The sequence below is a fragment of the Lepidochelys kempii genome, chromosome 5 (assembly GCF_965140265.1).
Source record: "Lepidochelys kempii isolate rLepKem1 chromosome 5, rLepKem1.hap2, whole genome shotgun sequence".
NCBI classification, from domain to species: domain Eukaryota; kingdom Metazoa; phylum Chordata; order Testudines; family Cheloniidae; genus Lepidochelys; species Lepidochelys kempii.
Genome location: NC_133260.1, coordinates 124621828 through 124638980, shown reverse-complemented (window position 1 = coordinate 124638980; position 17153 = coordinate 124621828). Strand labels below are relative to the sequence as shown.

Genomic DNA, 17153 nt, shown 5'->3' with positions numbered 1-17153 from the left:
TTCGGAGTTGCCAGTTTTGGCTCCCGTTGGTCTCTCTGAAGAGCGCTTTTACGCTCCATTTCCCTGGTAACATTTTCAGTGTAGAAGGTTTTTTCTCACTAAAACAATCTAAGAGAGGAGAGTGCTGATTGCTCAAAGTGAGTTAGGTTGCCCCACACTGGGCAATAAGGGGTTAAAGACTGAGTGCAGTTAGCAGTTCCAATATAAGGGTCAGTTCAATACGTGGAACCCCAGGCTCAGGGGAGCATTTGGGAAATGATGGTGTTGCCGGCACCCAGTGCCGAGAGGCTGAACAACAGCTTGAGTTGGTTCGTTACCCGGGGTGCTACACCCAATAATCACAACGGGGTGGAGAAGCAGAAAAGTTTATTTGCAGCTGCAAAAAGGTACAGGGAGAATACAATCTCAAATCCTGCACACAAAGGAGGAAGTTACACAGGCTTTTATACATCCTTTTTCCCAGCATACTTATCCAATAGCAAGCTGCCCCAAGTATCCATATAGCCAGCCAATCCAGTTCCCAGCTAGTTCCCTGAGTCTCTGTATCATTTGTTAAACTATACATAAAGCTGCTTTATTCAGCATTGTTCTTCCATATCCCCCCTGTTTGGCCTTGCTTAGTTTCAGGCAGTCTGACTCTGCAACATACTGTTGCAGATTCTCAGCATAACTGCTGTGTGTGCCTCCAGGCGGGGGGGCCAAGGACACTAGATGTTCACACTCATGTGTCTGTCCCACAGGGGGATGTGAGTGGGCCTCCATCCAGACACACGACCTTCAGCGGTTGCAAAGGCTAGAGTGGGGCAGTGTTAGGTCCTGATTCTACAATGAGCCCTGCACAAACCAGCCCCTGCATTTACTCAGACCTCCAGTAACTTCAACAGGCAGTTGGGAAGAGTAGCTCAGTTCCAGAGAGCTCTGCACAGGTGCAAGTAACACCAGCACAGAGAGACCATTGCATGCTCAGGGCTTAGAAACCACCTTCCCACCCATAGCCCTCCCACACAGGCAGCCAGCAGAAAAAGCAAGCCCAACCATGTTCAGAACACACTACAAGTCTTTCTACCTGGTAGCTACAATCACTAATTATGCAGGGGGTAGTGCCCTGGAAAGATAGCCAGCTGGGGGCAGGAAGCATCTCTTTCCTTTTCCCATTTCTCCTTCTAATATTCAGACCATTGGAGTGTAGCAAGTGTGATCTCTATGCTCACACCTTGGATCCTCCAACAGGCCTTTGGATTAAACACTTGAGCCCATGGGTGAATCATGCTGGGGTTTGCTGAAATAACTCACTGCTCCTTGTGCCATAAATACTGCATCTGGTGGGTTAGTCAGTTACTGCATTTGCTTTGTATAACTTGAGATTGGTCCAGCAACTTTTTTGATGTGGTATCTTACGTCTGACCCTGGCTTGAGGATGTGTTAGAACCACCCCTTCCCTATGGAAAAATTAGCTGTAAGGGCTGTGCTGGGGAAATGTAGGCTGCAATGCTCTTCATGGTGTAAAGAAAATCCAGCTTCTTTCCAAGTTTGAAGCAAATATCTGCTGATGTGAAATCCACTCATTGACCTCACACATTTTATTAGACTTGGACTAAATAGCAAAGAGCTTCACTGGTCTTGGAAACAGAAGTCAGATTAGCTGACCAGTACTCCTGCAGTCTGTACTTTTCCATATCCCTAAAAGGAGGAGGCTAAGACCTTTACTCACTCCAGCAGGGCTCCACCTAGCTATTGCTTTTACTCACTCTTCCCTGTGAGTTTGCTGGAGGGGCCATTTTTAATCCATAACAGAGCAGGGTTTAAAACACACCTCCAGTTCCACAGGCAGACTAGCTTCAGTAATTGCTCCCTGTCAGTTAGGGAGTTTGACTTTTCTGCAGAAAAGGACCTAGGGGTTACAGTGGACAAGAAGCTGGATAGGAGTCAACAGTGTGCCCTTGTTGCCAAGAAGGCCAATGGCATTTTGGGCTGTATAAGTAGAGGCACTGCCAGCAGATCGAAGGATGTGATCGTCCCCCTCCATTCGACATTGGTGAGGCCTCATCTGGAGTAGTGTCTCCAGTTTTGGTCCCCACATTACAAGGAGGTGGTGAAAAAATTGGAAAGCGTCCAGCACAGGGCAACAAAAGTGATTAGGGGACGGGAACACATGACTTATGAGGAGTGGCTAGGGGAACTGGAATTGTTTAGTCTGCAGAAGAGAAGAACGGGGGGGGGGGGGGTGGAATTTGATCGCAGCTTTCAACTACCTGAAAGGGGGTTCCAAAAAGGATGGATCTAGACTGTTCTCAGTGGTAGCAGATGAACAAACAAGGATCAATGGTCTCGAGCTGCAGTGGGCGAGGTTTAGGTTGGATATTAGGAAAAACTTTTTCCACTCGGAGGGTGGTGAAGCACTGGAATGGGTTACCTCGGGAGGTGGTGGAATCTCCTTCCTTTGAAGTTTTTAAGGTCAGGCTTGACAAAGCCCTGGCTAGGGTGATTTAGTTGGGGATTGGTCCTTCTTTGAGCAGGGGGTTGGACTAGATGACCTTCTGAGGTCCCTTCCAACCCTGATATTCTATGAAGAGCTTGGTATCCTCAGTCGATTGGAGAACAAGGCAGGCCCTTTCCAATGAGATGACCACTTTGTTACTAGTCTCCATCTCTGGGAGCAACACAGCCATTCCTGCTCATGGTGCTGTTACAGTGCTGAACCTCCTGAGAGACCTTTCTATCCTAACTCAGGCTTGAGCTACTAAGGAACAGTGATGGAGCTGCCTAGATGACACTACCCCCTTGTGACTTCAAGCACAGACACAAGCTCTCAGGAAAATGCATTAAAAGCCCAGCACTGGTCTGATTATGGATCTCCCACAACCCTGAGCCATGTGCCTGTACGGTTATTGACCTGGCTAGGTTTACACTAGGCAGGAGGAAAGGTTAGGCAGGTGCTTGGCTAACAGCAGGGAGGAAGGACGCAGGCTGGCTGATGTCCATGCTTCAGCAAGACTGTCTGCTGCGCTCTCTCTTGCGGCTAGTCTCCCTGTGTGTGCGCGCAGGGGTGCGTTTTGACAACTCCAGGCAACTGGGATTTAACAATTCACCATCCCTTTTCCTGGACACTTCCAACCTGTTGAGCTTCTTACACTGGATTAGAGGCAAAGCCTGGCAGTCTCCCACCACTGTATGTGACCCTTTTAACTTCGCTCATTACCAATAGTAGGTTCTCAGCTCTCCACACACCCCATTTCCTCTCAAGGCCATAGCGCCGTAACACACTGGGCTCTTCCCTCTGTTACTTGGTCTCACAGTCTGTATTGTTGCCTCACTACACACTGGAAGCCAGATGAGTGTTCTCAATGGGGAGAACCCTGTTGCCTCCTTCTACATGAAAAAAGTCTCAATGGAAGAGAGAGTCAAATGGAGGCACCTGAAGAGATGCCTTCACCCAGGAGACAAGCTCAGCCATTCTGGAGCCCTGCCAGAGAAAAAGTAGGTGCAAGGGGTGTGTGTGTGTGGAGAAGAGGTGGATGGGGTCATCTGTACAGTAAATGTTTGTACAGAGCACGAGTTGGGGAGGGAATCACATTAAGCAGACAGGAATTTGAATGCAGTTGCAGTTTATTGTGACATTAAACCCTAGTTTTACACATTACACAGCTAGGAAAAATATCAAGCTGAGAAGCACTTCCTGTGTACAGAGGAAGACAGCTCTAGGTATGTCCTGAGAGAAGCAGACTAGCCCTGCAAGGGATGCAGTCCTGCATGACTAGTGATGCCACCCTGTAACTGGTAATACATGGTTCTGGGGAAGCATGCGTGGGAAATGACATTCAGGTTCTGTAATTCTGAGGTCAGCTCTTCCTTCTGCAGTCCACCATCTGCCAAAGCAGGACTACGGCCTCAGCGAGGAGACCCCACACTAGCTATGCAGGCAATTCAGCTGGATTCCTTCCAGCAGCAGGGGGAACCCTTCAGGCCTCCACCTTCTTTCCTTCCTCCACCAGCTCATCAGGACACTGTGGGGAGTCTCCCACGGGAGTGAAGGGTCCCACGATCCAGTCCAGGGGAATGTTCTGCATCACGTATTCCAGGAGCTCATCCAAGGACTTCTGGGCCTTGGTCACCATCTCCCGACTCCGGGCCAGGGCACTGCTGGACAGATCCTGGAAACAGCCAGCACTGGAGAAGGAGGCCTGGAGATCTTGTATACTGCTCGAGACCTGCTGGGCCTTGTCCTGGATAGTGCTGGGAAGGCCTTGGATGCTGCCCAGGAGAGTAAGGCAGGTGGTTTTCAGTTGCTGGGTGAGGCTCTGGGACATGGCTAGAGCCTGAGCTTCAACCTGCTGGAAGGAGAAAGAGAGACTGGAGTATCTGCAAGTCTCCCCTGCAGATGGGGGGAGTTCACTGGAGCAAGGCTGTGAGGGCGAGAAGGAGGAGAATACCTTTGCGGAGTCAGGATCCTCCTGCCCTTCCAACTTCCCCCTGCAGTACTGGAGCCACATCTGGTACAGACGGTCCTGGCCATTGTGAAGCTTCTGATCTACGGCCTGCTTGGCATGGCTGATCTGCAGGAGGAGAGGGCAGTTAGCTGGGAAGAGCAGGAGGCGGCTGGCCAGGGAAGCTCTCCCACAGCTAGGTGTGGGCAGCAGGCAGACAGCACTACTGCAGCGACACAGCTGGGCCCAGGAACAAACAGTGCCAATGGCACTGAGCATGGGAGGCTGCAGAGACAGAGTCAAGGTTCCTCCCCCACTCTGAACTCTAGGGTACAGATATGGGGACCTGCATGAAAACCTCCTAAGCTTACTTTCACCAGCTTAGGTTAAAACTTCCCCAAGGTACAAATTAATTTTACCCTTTGCCCTTGGAATTTCTACTGCCACCACCAAACTCTAACTGGGTTTACTGGGAAACGTAGTTTGGACACGTCTTTCCTCCCAAAAACCCTCCCAACCCTTGCACCCCACTTCGTGGGGAAGGTTTGGTAAAAATCCTCACCAATTTGCATAGGTGACCTCAGACCCAAACCCTTGGATCTTAGAACAATGAAAAAGCATTCAGTTTTCTTACAAGACGACTTTTAATAGAAGTAAAGGAATCACCTCTGTAAAATCAGGATGGTAGATACCTTACAGGGTAATTAGATTCAAAACAGAGAATCCCTCTAGGCAAAACCTTAAATTACAAAAAAGACACACAGACTGGGATAGTCCTTGTAGCCAGCACAAATCTTTTCTTAGCCATTTAAAGAAATCATAATCTAACACATACCTAGCTAGACTACTTACTAAACGTTCTAAGACTCCATTCCTGTTCTGTTCCCAGCAAAAGCAGCATATAGACAGACACAGACCCTTGGTTTTCTCCCTCCTCCCAGCTTTTGAGAGTATCTTGTCTCCTCATTCGTCATTTAGGTCAGGTGCCAGCAAGGTTACCTTTAGCTTCTTAACCCTTTACAGGTGAGAGGACTTTTCCTCTGACCGGGAGGGATTTTAAAGTGGTTTACACTTCCCTTTATATTTATGACAGACCGTGACCCACAGCAGCTACAGGGCAGGGGAGAGGGGTCGTGTTCCTACCAGGTCAATGATTTGCTGGAGCTGGGAGAGGGCCTCCAGGGTGCGCTGCCTGGCTTGTCTCATCTTGCCCAGGGCGTGCTGGTAGGCTCGCTGGCGCAGCGTGCTCGACAGGGAACCCAGGCGGACGTAGTAAGTCCGCTGCTCTGCAGGAGCCTCTCCAGGCCCCTCCAGGGGAGTTGTGGCAAGCTCAGCTGGAAGGGGGAAGAGGGCAGTTGGCAGCAGTGGTGCAAGTCAGGCAGTAAGGTCAGGTACGCCGTGCCGTTAAGACATTTGTTGCTGGGATAATGTACTGGAATGACTTTCAGTAGCCGCTGAAAACTGCAGGGCTCTCAGGAACCGCAGCAGCGAAAGGAGCAGAACGCTGGCACCTCCTCCGGTGTGTCTGTACCGCCCCCAGCTGGCCCCCCACCAGCCCTTCCATGTAGTTGCATCTCCTGTCTGGGGTCTGTAGAGCCCCCCACACAAGGCAGGGTGGGGTCGTTTGGGGGGGGGGGTCATGTGCCTCCCCCCGTTTTTGGGTCCCTCCCATGAGTTGCCATACTGGTAAGAGTTAAAATCTACTTGCACCACCGGTTGGCAGGGCCAGGATACAAGGCAGGGATGCCTTCAGCCCTCCCAAAGCTTGTGACCGATGCAATCTTTCCCAGGGCACGATTGGATGCCCTGCAGCACCGACCAGTAAGGCAGCAGGTAGCTGCACAGGGAGAAGCGTCAGAGCCATCAGAGAGGGCTAGCAGAGGGCCCAGCATGAAGGAACTAAGGGAGGGCTAGTAGCCAAGCTAGGTTGCAAGCTAGCCTTAAGGAGAGGTGGCTCTTTTGGCAGCTCAGCTGTGAGTACTGTGAACAGCTGAGAGTCCAAGCCGTGCCCAAAGACACCAGGGTCACATTGGTTTGTATTCAGCAGAGGGGAACTTACCGAGCTCCTCCTCTGTCATGGGGAGGTAGTAGTCCACCAGCTGCTCAGATTTCCCCAATGCTGTGTCTATGACACTCGCAGCCATCTGCCCCAAAGAGGAGCCCATCACTGTGCTCATGCTGCTGGTCACGGCAGATTTGGTCACCTCCACGCTCTCCTGGACAGCCCCTTGGGCCATGCCCACCATGCTGGTCACTGCATCCTTGGCCTCAGTGACCGGGCTGCAGACTGCATCCTTGGCACCCACCATTGTGGCACGCACGAGTTTTTGGGCATCCAAAGCCACCTAGAGGAAAAGGGGTCAGAAGAGAGGTCACTGAACACCTAGCAGAAATGAAGGGCCCACAGCCTCATCCTGCTCCAGGACCAGTCGTGACACTCGTGTGGTTACCTTCTCAATCGGCTGCTGCAGGATGGGCAGCTGCTCCTCCAGTCTGTCCAGACCCCGACAGGCATATTCATTGGCTGCTGCAACTGAAACATAACCACAGAACTCGTTCCCTTAATTCCTTCATGTGCACAGATCTCGTGGGGCTGCTAATCCCTGTACACTGGAGGACTGGTGTTCCTAAGCAAGTGTCCCCAGGTTACTGATGGGAAAGCCAAGGAAGAGGGTTTGGGCAATTTGCCCAAGGCTATGGAGCCAGTCTGTTTCAGAGCCAGGTTTAGCAGTCAGGAGATCTGGCTGCCAGTCATCTGTTCATCCACCCCCAGCTTCTCCTAGAGGTTTTCAGGAGTCTCCAGTGCCTGCCATGGGCTCAGATCCTTTTAGCATGGGAGCTGCTTCCTGTAGCCTCTAGCAGGTGTTGCTCCATGGCATTAGGTCCCATACACAGTGCATGTGGCTGTGTGGTACTGGGCCAGCCATGCACACCAGGGATTGTGGCTGGGCACTGCCTGCCTCTAGGCTGGTCCAGCTCACCCCTGGTACCTGAGCAGGAATCCCCACCAGCAGCTGCTGCAGCCGTCAGAACTCCTCCGCACAAGGCCAATGCCTTGGCCAGATCAAGTTTAGGAGCTCGCTGAGTTCAGGGAAGCAGGAGAAGGGAGTTTGTGGATTCTGTTTGCGGCCAGTTGGAGGCCGAGCTCAGTAGTGGGCCTAGAGCCACTGTAGGCTGAGCCTGCCCCCAGACCCACCTCCCCCGCCACACACACAGGAGTGTTCCTGCCTCCCTTCCCTTACTCACGCTGTGGCTCCAGCTGGTCCAGGATGGGCTGTGCCCCGGTAATGGCAGCAGAGGTGATGGCCCTCACCCCAGTCTCTACTACCTCACAGACCCCTTTGATGGCTGGGTGGGTTTCTTTGGTGGCAGCGTAGCTGGCAGAGGCCATCTCACAGGTAGAGCTGACCAAGGGCAGGCCAGCCACCCTGTCCCCTGCAGTCTAGGGGAGGGAAAGAGGAGTCAGTTGAGGAAGAGCTCCTGGCTTCTCAAGGTGCCCCTCCTGTCTCTTTTCCTCTGCAACTACTGATTCTGTAGGAGACTGCCCAGCTCTGAGGACAGTCTCCTGTCCATTTCACCTGGGTTTCAGTGGCCTGCCTGTGAGATTAGTTACAGACCCAGAAGCCTGGTTCCATTGGAACAGCTGCCTATATTCAGCAAGGTCTCAGGAATGCCGTTTCCATCCTAGCACACCCACCAACAAAACAGAACTGTGTCATGATCTCGTTCCGTCAGCGAGAGCAGGAATGGAGAGACCTTTTGTCTTTCCAAGTGCAGTCTCTCTCGATCAGGAACCATGTCTCGGTCCAGCACCCGGTACAATGCCCCCACTGGGCATTGCAATTAATGGGATTTGCCAGTGTTCTAATGCAGACAGCATTCACAGGGTCACCTGTGCTCCTCCCAGATTCAGCAGGCACATGTGGGCAGTGACTACGGCACTCTGAGAGCTAGAATCATTGGCTAGTGTTGTGGTTACGAGTCCCTGTCTCCAGCAGTGGAGACATTCAAGCTAGAACAGCCTTTCCAGCCGCCAAGCACACCTGCCTCCCCAGGAGGGACCCACCTGTTGCTCCTTTGCCTGGATCTCCACCTGTGGTTCATTTTCCTTAGCAGACATGGTGGAGTGAGATGTCCCTGCAAGACCCAAAAAGGAATATTGAGTGGCTACAGCAGGAAACAGTGAAATCAATCTTGTGTAGGAATACCAGGAGAGCTGCTCCCGGTCCGTTTTCTCTAAGAGCCAGACCAGGTTGTCCCCCTGCAGTAAGTCTCTCTCTACAGAGAGCAGGCCAGGCCCTTAAACCTTTGATCTAAGGCAGGCTCAGAGACAGCCAGTTCTTCAAGCCCAGGGATGCACTTGTAATCCACACATCTTGTGGGTGTGTTCTTCTGTCCCATCTCGTAGCACCAGGACCAGTTAGAGAGGCAGAGATTAATTTATTGGCTTTACCGTCTTAGCTAAGAGCCTTATGGCTTTTAACTCATGCAGTAGAGGCTCATGCATTTAGGACCAGAGGTCCCAGGTTTGATCCTGCCCATTACCAGGGTCTTTTGGCGTTACACACTCCCAAAGCTTCTCCTCAGACTTCTAGACCCAACAATGCCTCCCAAGGGGAGCACCAGGATACCTGCACAGCTCATCAGAGGCACCCTCCTACTTTAGTCTTTTCCTAGATTGTACCGGGGCTAATTCCATTCATCCCAGAGTACAATCACTGACAGAAGTTATCCTGCTGAAGGTAGTAGCCATTGACTACACACACAGAACACTGAATTGAGAAGGTACCACTGGGGAGCCTTCAGGGACCTCTTGAGTGAGTAGTGTAAGAGTCTCCCTGGATACTGAATTACATAGGAGATGATCATAATGGTGCCTTCTGACCTTAATATCTATGAGTCTACATAGGAGATGCCCACTATGGCAGGCTGGTTATTTTAAAGCCAATTTAGCTGGTAAAAATACAAATATCTTCTATTGTCAGGTAAAGATGGTCTGGTAAAGGAACAGATTCCAGTTTAGGTAAGTTGACACCATCACTCCTAGAGGCGAGAGTGAGACAACTAACTAGAAAGCTAGGGCCAGGAAGCATTTCCCTTATGGGAAGGCACCAGGCCTGTTTTCCTTTCATGTTTCCTGCAATATCTGTTTCAGATCCATATTGGTTACCCAGCACTCCAGTCTCAGCTGAATCAGCCACCTCAGTCAAGTGTTTCCACCTGCAGATCATTCGGACAAGCCAGAACTCAGACCACAACCAGAAGTCCCATTCCCCATCCCTGAGTGGGAACAGCATAGCTTTGCTCAGGTCGAGAGGTGAGTAGGAGTTTTTCCCCTAGTCGAAACTCTAAGTTAGTTCTCCTTCTTAAATATTCTATTCTCCTCTAGGGAAGCCTCCATCTCCTAGAACATACCATTACTCCAGGCCTCCCAGTCTGGAAGGCAAATAGTTTCCTTCCCTGGACCGTTTGCTCAGAAGACTGAACTCAAAATGCTTTACACAAGTACAGCCACTAAGCACTGAAACTAGCTAAGAGCTTCTGACCATTCAATCCTAGCCACTACTGGCCATCAGGCAAAACATTGGGTCACACTCTGTGTAAGAAAAGAGCCCCCATCGAAACCAATACAGAACCTAGGAACCAGAAACATAACACAGAGGTTAACCACACATCTTACCAAACTTCCACACTACTAATCCTTCACTAATGCTCAGACCTCCCTCAAGTCTCAGCCATTATATTCCTGTGATGATGTCATCATAGGGCTGGGCACACTTGACAGACAGCTCAGGAGACCAATCACACAGCTGCATTCTCTACTTTGCCCAGTGAGAGCTGTGAGCCCATGAAAAGTTACAGGGTGTGAGAGTTGCCAATCTTGGTTGGATGTGTTCCTGGAGGTCTCATCACATGACAATCTTTAATTAAAGATTAATCTTTAATTCCTGGAGAGTTCAGGACAATCCTGGAGGGCTGGCAAACCTAGTTTCAGATTATGAGCTGTTTGGGGCAGGCCTTTTACTCTGTGTTAAGACAGTACCTAGCACGATGGGATTCCAGTTCTGATTTTTGCTTTGAAATGCTACGGTCATACAAATAATAATAATGGTTCATATTCTCAGAGTACTCCAGTTGTTCTCTCTGAAGAGCGCCTTTACGCTCCATTTCCCTGGTCACATTTTCAGTGTAGAAGATTTTTGACAGTAAAACCGTCTAAGAGAGGAGAGTGCTGGTAGCTGTTGTATTATTTTCCTTTCCTGCCCACTCCAAAAGAGGCTGGGGAAGTTATTCTGGCCCAGCTGGCACAAGATACTCCTCAGTACATTTATAGCTTTCCTGTTGGTTGATTTGTCCAGGGAAGAGAACATGGCACAGGTTTTTAAAGGTATTTAGCTATTGCTCCTCTCAGCATTGCAAGGCCTAAGTGAGTTAGGCCCAGGACCTCAAAGAGAGTTAGGTAGCCCCACACTGGGCAATAAGGGGTTAAAGACTGAGTGCAATTAGCAGTTCCAATATAAGTGTCAGTTCAATACGTGGAACCCCCAGGCTCAGGGGGAATCTGGGGAGCATTTGGGCAGATGCTGGGGGTGACACAGCCAAAGGGAAGCACTAAGTGGGGAGACAAGCTCAGGGAAAAATTTTGGGGGGGGGTGTCAGTTATAGCCACTCGGCTCGGCTCTGCCCTCTCCCCATTATCATTCCTGGCCTAGTTACTCCAGTGCCAGGGTCCTTCCCAGCCAGAGTGACAGCAGATCACACCAGGCATAACTTCGTCCCATAACCTCCCTACACCTTTCACACAGGGAGTAAAATCAAACCAGGGAGTGCAAATTCCTGGAGCAGCTGAGCAGAGTGACAGTGGCCTGGGGCTGAGGCAGGTGCTCACCTCACTCCTTTAAAGCAGGCCTAGATGTTCATACCCATGTGTCTGTCCCACAGAGGGATGTGAGAGGGCCTCCATCTAAACACACGATCTTCAGTTTCAGTGGCTGCAAGGGCCAGAGTAGGGCCGTTTTAGGCTCTGATTCTACAATGAGCCCTGCACAAACTAGCCCCTGCATTTACTCAGACCCCCAGTAACTTCAACAGGCAGTTGGGAAGAGTAGCTGAGTTCCAGAGGGCTCTGCACAGGTGCAAGTATCTCTAGCACAGAGAGACCATTGCATGCTCAGGGCTTAGAAACCACCTTCCCATCCATAGCCCTCCCACACAGGCAGCCAGAAGAAGCAACAAGCCCAACCATGTTGAGAGCACACTACAAGTCTTCCTACCTGGGATCTACAGCTACAATCATTAATTATCGAGAGGGTGCCACCCAGGAGAGAAAGCCAGCTGGGGGCAGGAAGCATCTCTTTCCTTTTCCCATTCCTCCTTCTAATATTCAGACCATTGGGGTGTAGCTGGTGTGATCTCTATGCTCACACGTGGATCCTCCAACAGGCCTCTGGATTAAACAGTCGAGCCCATTGGTTTGGGGTTTGCTGAAATAACTCACTGCTCTTTGAATAAATACTGCACCCGGTGGGTTAGTCAGTCACTGAATTTGCTTTATATAACTTGAGAGTGGTGCAGCAACATTTTCCATCGGGTTTCTTAGGTCTGACCCTGCTTGGGGATGTGTTAGAACCGCTCCTTCTCTACGGAAAGAGTAGCTGCAGGGGCTGCGCTCGGGAAACGTAGGCTGCAATGTACTTCATGGCGTAAAGAAAATCCAGCTCCCACTTCTCTCCAAGTTTGAAGCTAAGATCTGTTGATGTGAAATCCACTCATTGACATCACACATTTTATTAGACTTGGACGAAAGAGGAAAGAGCTTCACTGGGCTTGGATACAGAAGTCACGTTAGCTGACCAGCACTCCTGAAGTCTACACTTACTCTTCCATATTCCTAAAAGGAGCAGACTAGGACCTTTACTCACCCCAGCAGGGCTCCACCTAGCTAGTGTGTTGGAGAGGCCTCTGTTAATCCAGAACACAGCAGGGTATGTAACACACTTCCAGTTACACAGGCAAATTAGCCTCAGTGATCGCTCACTGTCAGTTAGGGAGTTTCTGACTTTTCCTGCAGAAAAGGACCTCGAAGTTACAGTGGACAAGAAACTGGCTATGAGTCAACAGTGTGCCCTTGTTGCCAAGACGGCCAATGACATTTTGGGTTGTGTAAATAGGGGTATTGCCAGCAAATCGACAGACATGATTGTTCTCCTCTATTCAACACTTGTGAGGCCTGATCTGGAGTACTATGTCCAGTTTTGGGCCCTACACTACAAAAAGGATGTGAAAAAATTGGAAAGTGTCCAGCAGAGGGCAACAAAAATGTTTAGGGGACTGGAACACATGACTTATGAGGAGAGGCTGAGGGAACTGGAATTGTTTACCCTGCAGATGAGAAGAAGGTGGGGGGGGGGGGGGGGATTTGATAGCTACTTTCTGCTACTTGTCTCGAGTTCCAAAGAGGATGCATCTAGACTGTTCTCAGTGGTACAGATGACAGAACAAGGATCAATGGTATCAAGTTGTAGTGGGAAAGGTTTAGGTTGGATATTAGGAAAAACTTTTTCACTAGAAGGGTGGTGAAGCACTGGAATGCGTTACCTAGGAAGGTGGTGGAGTCTCCTTCCTTTGAAGTTTTTAAGGTCGGGTTTGACAAAACCCTGGCTGGGATGATTTAACTGGGGATTGGTCCTGCTTTGAGCAGGGGGTTGGATTAGATGACCTCCTACGGTCCATTCCAACCCCCATATTCTAGGGGTCTATGAAAACCTTTGTAGCCCCAGTCCACTGGGAGTACAAGACAGGCCCTGTTCAATGAGATCAGGAGTAACTAGCCCTGGGAGCTGCATCCATCACCACTTTGATTACTAGTCTCTATCTTTGAGAGCTACACACCCATTCCTGCTCATGGTGCTGTTGCAGTGCTGAACCCGAGAGACATTTCCTTGCCTGAAGCTTATTAATAGCTCAAGCCGGAGTTAGGATAAGCAAAAGTGATGGAGCTGCCTAGATGACACTAGGCACTTGTGACTTCAAGCATAGACACAAGCTCTCAGGAAAATGCATTACAAGCCCAGCACTGGTCCTACTATGGATCTCCCACAACCCTGAGCCATTAGCCTGGCTAGGTTTACACTAGGCAGTAGGAAATGTTAGGCAGGTGCTTGGCTAATGGCAGGTAGGAAGGATGCAGGCTGGCTGATGTCCATGCTTCAGCAGGACTATCTGCTGCTCTCTCTCTTGCAGCTAGTTTCCCTGTGTGTGTTTTGTTAAATCCCAGTTGCCTGGAGTTGTCAATTCACCATCTTTTCCTAGACACTTCCAACCTGTTGAGCTTCTTGCACTGAACTAGAGGCAAGGCCCGGCAGTCTCCCACCACTGTATGTGACCCTTTTAACTTTGCTCATTACCAGTAGTAGGTTCTCAGTTCTCCACACACCTCATTTCCTCTCAAGGCCATAGGGCACTATCTCAACAACCTGGGTCTTTCCCTCTGTTAGTTGGGTCTCAGAGCCTGTAATGTTGCCTTGCTAGCCACTGGAAGCCAGACGAGTGTTCTCAATGGGGAGAACACTGTTGCCTTCTTCTACATGAGGAAAGTCTCAATGGAAGAGTGTCAAATGGAGGCACCTGAAGAGATGCCTTCACCCAGGAGATGAGCTCAGCCATTCTGGAGCCCTTCCAGAGAAAGTGGGTGGAGGGGGTTTGTGTGTGTGAAGAAGAGGGGCATGGGGTCACCTCTACAGTATATGTTTCTACAGAGCATGAGCCAGGGAGGGAATCACATTAAGCAGACAGAAATTTGAATGCAGTTGAGGTTTATTGTAACATTAAACCCTAGTTTTACACATTAGAAAGCTAGGGAAAAGATCAAGCTCAGGAGCACTTCCTATGTACAGAGGAAGACAGCTGTATGTATGTCCTGAGAGAAGCAGACTAGCCCTGCAAGGGATGCAGTCCTGCATGACTAGTGATGCCACCCTGTAACTGGTAATACATGGTTCTGGAGAAGTGGGCCTGGGAAAGGCCATTCAGGTTCTGCAGAAGGAAGACCTGACCTCAGTCCACCATCTGCCAAAGCAGAACTGTGGCCTCAGCAGGGAGACCCCACACTAGCTATGCAGGCAATTCAGCTGGATTCCTTCCAGCAGCAGGGGGAACCCTTCAGGCCTCCACCTTCTTTCCTTCCTCCACCAGCTCAACAGGACACGGTGGAGAGTCTCCAGCAGGAGTGAAGGGTCCCACGATCCAGTCCAGGGGAATGTTCTGCGTCACGTATTCCAGCAGCTCATCCAGGGACTCCTGGGCCTTGGTCACCATCTCCCGACTCCGGGCCAGGGCACTGCTGGACAGATCCTGGAAACAGCCGGCACTGGAGAAGGAGGCCTGGAGCTCTTGTATACTGCTCGAGACCTGCTGGGCCTTGTCCTGGATAGTGCTGGGAAGGCCTTGGATGCTGCCCAGGAGAGTAAGGCAGGTGGTTTTCAGTTGCTGGGTGAGGCTCTGGGACATGGCTAGAGCCTGAGCTTCAACCTGCTGGAAGGAGAAAGAGAGACTGGAGTATCTGCAAGTCTCCCCTGCAGATGGGGGGAGTTCACTGGAGCAAGGCTGTGAGGGCGAGAAGGAGGAGAATACCTTTGCGGAGTCAGGATCCTCCTGCCCTTCCAACTTCCCCCTGCAGTACTGGAGCCACATCTGGTACAGACGGTCCTGGCCATTGTGAAGCTTCTGATCTACGGCCTGCTTGGCATGGCTGATCTGCAGGAGGAGAGGGCAGTTAGCTGGGAAGAGCAGGAGGCGGCTGGCCAGGGAAGCTCTCCCACAGCTAGGTGTGGGCAGCAGGCAGGCAGCACTACTGCAGCGACACAGCTGGGCCCAGGAACAAACAGTGCCAATGGCACTGAGCATGGGAGGCTGCAGAGACAGAGTCAAGGTTCCTCCCCCACTCTGAACTCTAGGGTACAGATATGGGGACCTGCATGAAAACCTCCTAAGCTTACTTTCACCAGCTTAGGTTAAAACTTCCCCAAGGTACAAATTAATTTTACCCTTTGCCCTTGGAATTTCTACTGCCACCACCAAACTCTAACTGGGTTTACTGGGAAACGTAGTTTGGACACGTCTTTCCTCCCAAAAACCCTCCCAACCCTTGCACCCCACTTCGTGGGGAAGGTTTGGTAAAAATCCTCACCAATTTGCATAGGTGACCTCAGACCCAAACCCTTGGATCTTAGAACAATGAAAAAGCATTCAGTTTTCTTACAAGACGACTTTTAATAGAAGTAAAGGAATCACCTCTGTAAAATCAGGATGGTAGATACCTTACAGGGTAATTAGATTCAAAACAGAGAATCCCTCTAGGCAAAACCTTAAATTACAAAAAAGACACACAGACTGGGATAGTCCTTGTAGCCAGCACAAATCTTTTCTTAGCCATTTAAAGAAATCATAATCTAACACATACCTAGCTAGACTACTTACTAAACGTTCTAAGACTCCATTCCTGTTCTGTTCCCAGCAAAAGCAGCATATAGACAGACACAGACCCTTGGTTTTCTCCCTCCTCCCAGCTTTTGAGAGTATCTTGTCTCCTCATTCGTCATTTAGGTCAGGTGCCAGCAAGGTTACCTTTAGCTTCTTAACCCTTTACAGGTGAGAGGACTTTTCCTCTGACCGGGAGGGATTTTAAAGTGGTTTACACTTCCCTTTATATTTATGACAGACCGTGACCCACAGCAGCTACAGGGCAGGGGAGAGGGGTCGTGTTCCTACCAGGTCAATGATTTGCTGGAGCTGGGAGAGGGCCTCCAGGGTGCGCTGCCTGGCTTGTCTCATCTTGCCCAGGGCGTGCTGGTAGGCTCGCTGGCGCAGCGTGCTCGACAGGGAACCCAGGCGGACGTAGTAAGTCCGCTGCTCTGCAGGAGCCTCTCCAGGCCCCTCCAGGGGAGTTGTGGCAAGCTCAGCTGGAAGGGGGAAGAGGGCAGTTGGCAGCAGTGGTGCAAGTCAGGCAGTAAGGTCAGGTACGCCGTGCCGTTAAGACATTTGTTGCTGGGATAATGTACTGGAATGACTTTCAGTAGCCGCTGAAAACTGCAGGGCTCTCAGGAACCGCAGCAGCGAAAGGAGCAGAACGCTGGCACCTCCTCCGGTGTGTCTGTACCGCCCCCAGCTGGCCCCCCACCAGCCCTTCCATGTAGTTGCATCTCCTGTCTGGGGTCTGTAGAGCCCCCCACACAAGGCAGGGTGGGGTCGTTTGGGGGGGGGGGGTCATGTGCCTCCCCCCGTTTTTGGGTCCCTCCCATGAGTTGCCATACTGGTAAGAGTTAAAATCTACTTGCACCACCGGTTGGCAGGGCCAGGATACAAGGCAGGGATGCCTTCAGCCCTCCCAAAGCTTGTGACCGATGCAATCTTTCCCAGGGCACGATTGGATGCCCTGCAGCACCGACCAGTAAGGCAGCAGGTAGCTGCACAGGGAGAAGCGTCAGAGCCATCAGAGAGGGCTAGCAGAGGGCCCAGCATGAAGGAACTAAGGGAGGGCTAGTAGCCAAGCTAGGTTGCAAGCTAGCCTTAAGGAGAGGTGGCTCTTTTGGCAGCTCAGCTGTGAGTACTGTGAACAGCTGAGAGTCCAAGCCGTGCCCAAAGACACCAGGGTCACATTGGTTTGTATTCAGCAGAGGGGAACTTACCGAGCTCCTCCTCTGTCATGGGGAGGTAGTAGTCCACCAGCTG

At 50.8% G+C, this 17153-nt stretch overlaps 2 protein-coding genes across 2 annotated transcripts in view; both read right to left on the bottom strand.

The window, feature by feature from the left end:
- Positions 1–3712: 3712 nt before the first annotated feature.
- LOC140912139 (perilipin-3-like) lies at positions 3713–9655 on the bottom strand. Its single transcript, XM_073346305.1, has 8 exons — positions 9595–9655; positions 8491–8561; positions 7671–7866; positions 6875–6957; positions 6484–6769; positions 5568–5758; positions 4431–4553; positions 3713–4331 (listed from the first exon to the last, which is right to left on the bottom strand). The coding sequence occupies exons 1-8, from the start codon at positions 9653–9655 to the stop codon at positions 3960–3962; spliced, it is 1383 nt and encodes a 460-aa protein (XP_073202406.1). The 3' UTR covers positions 3713–3959.
- Positions 9656–14303: 4648 nt separating this feature from the next.
- Positions 14304–17153, bottom strand: part of LOC140911974 (perilipin-3-like) — a 3197-nt gene continuing 347 nt past the window's right edge. The window contains exons 2-5 of the mRNA XM_073346132.1: positions 17111–17150; positions 16194–16384; positions 15057–15179; positions 14304–14957 (exon numbers count right to left, since the gene is read on the bottom strand). Of these exons, the coding sequence (XP_073202233.1) occupies positions 14586–14957; positions 15057–15179; positions 16194–16384; positions 17111–17150 (726 nt within the window). The 3' untranslated portion in view covers positions 14304–14585. The remainder of the gene's footprint in view (positions 14958–15056; positions 15180–16193; positions 16385–17110; positions 17151–17153) is intronic.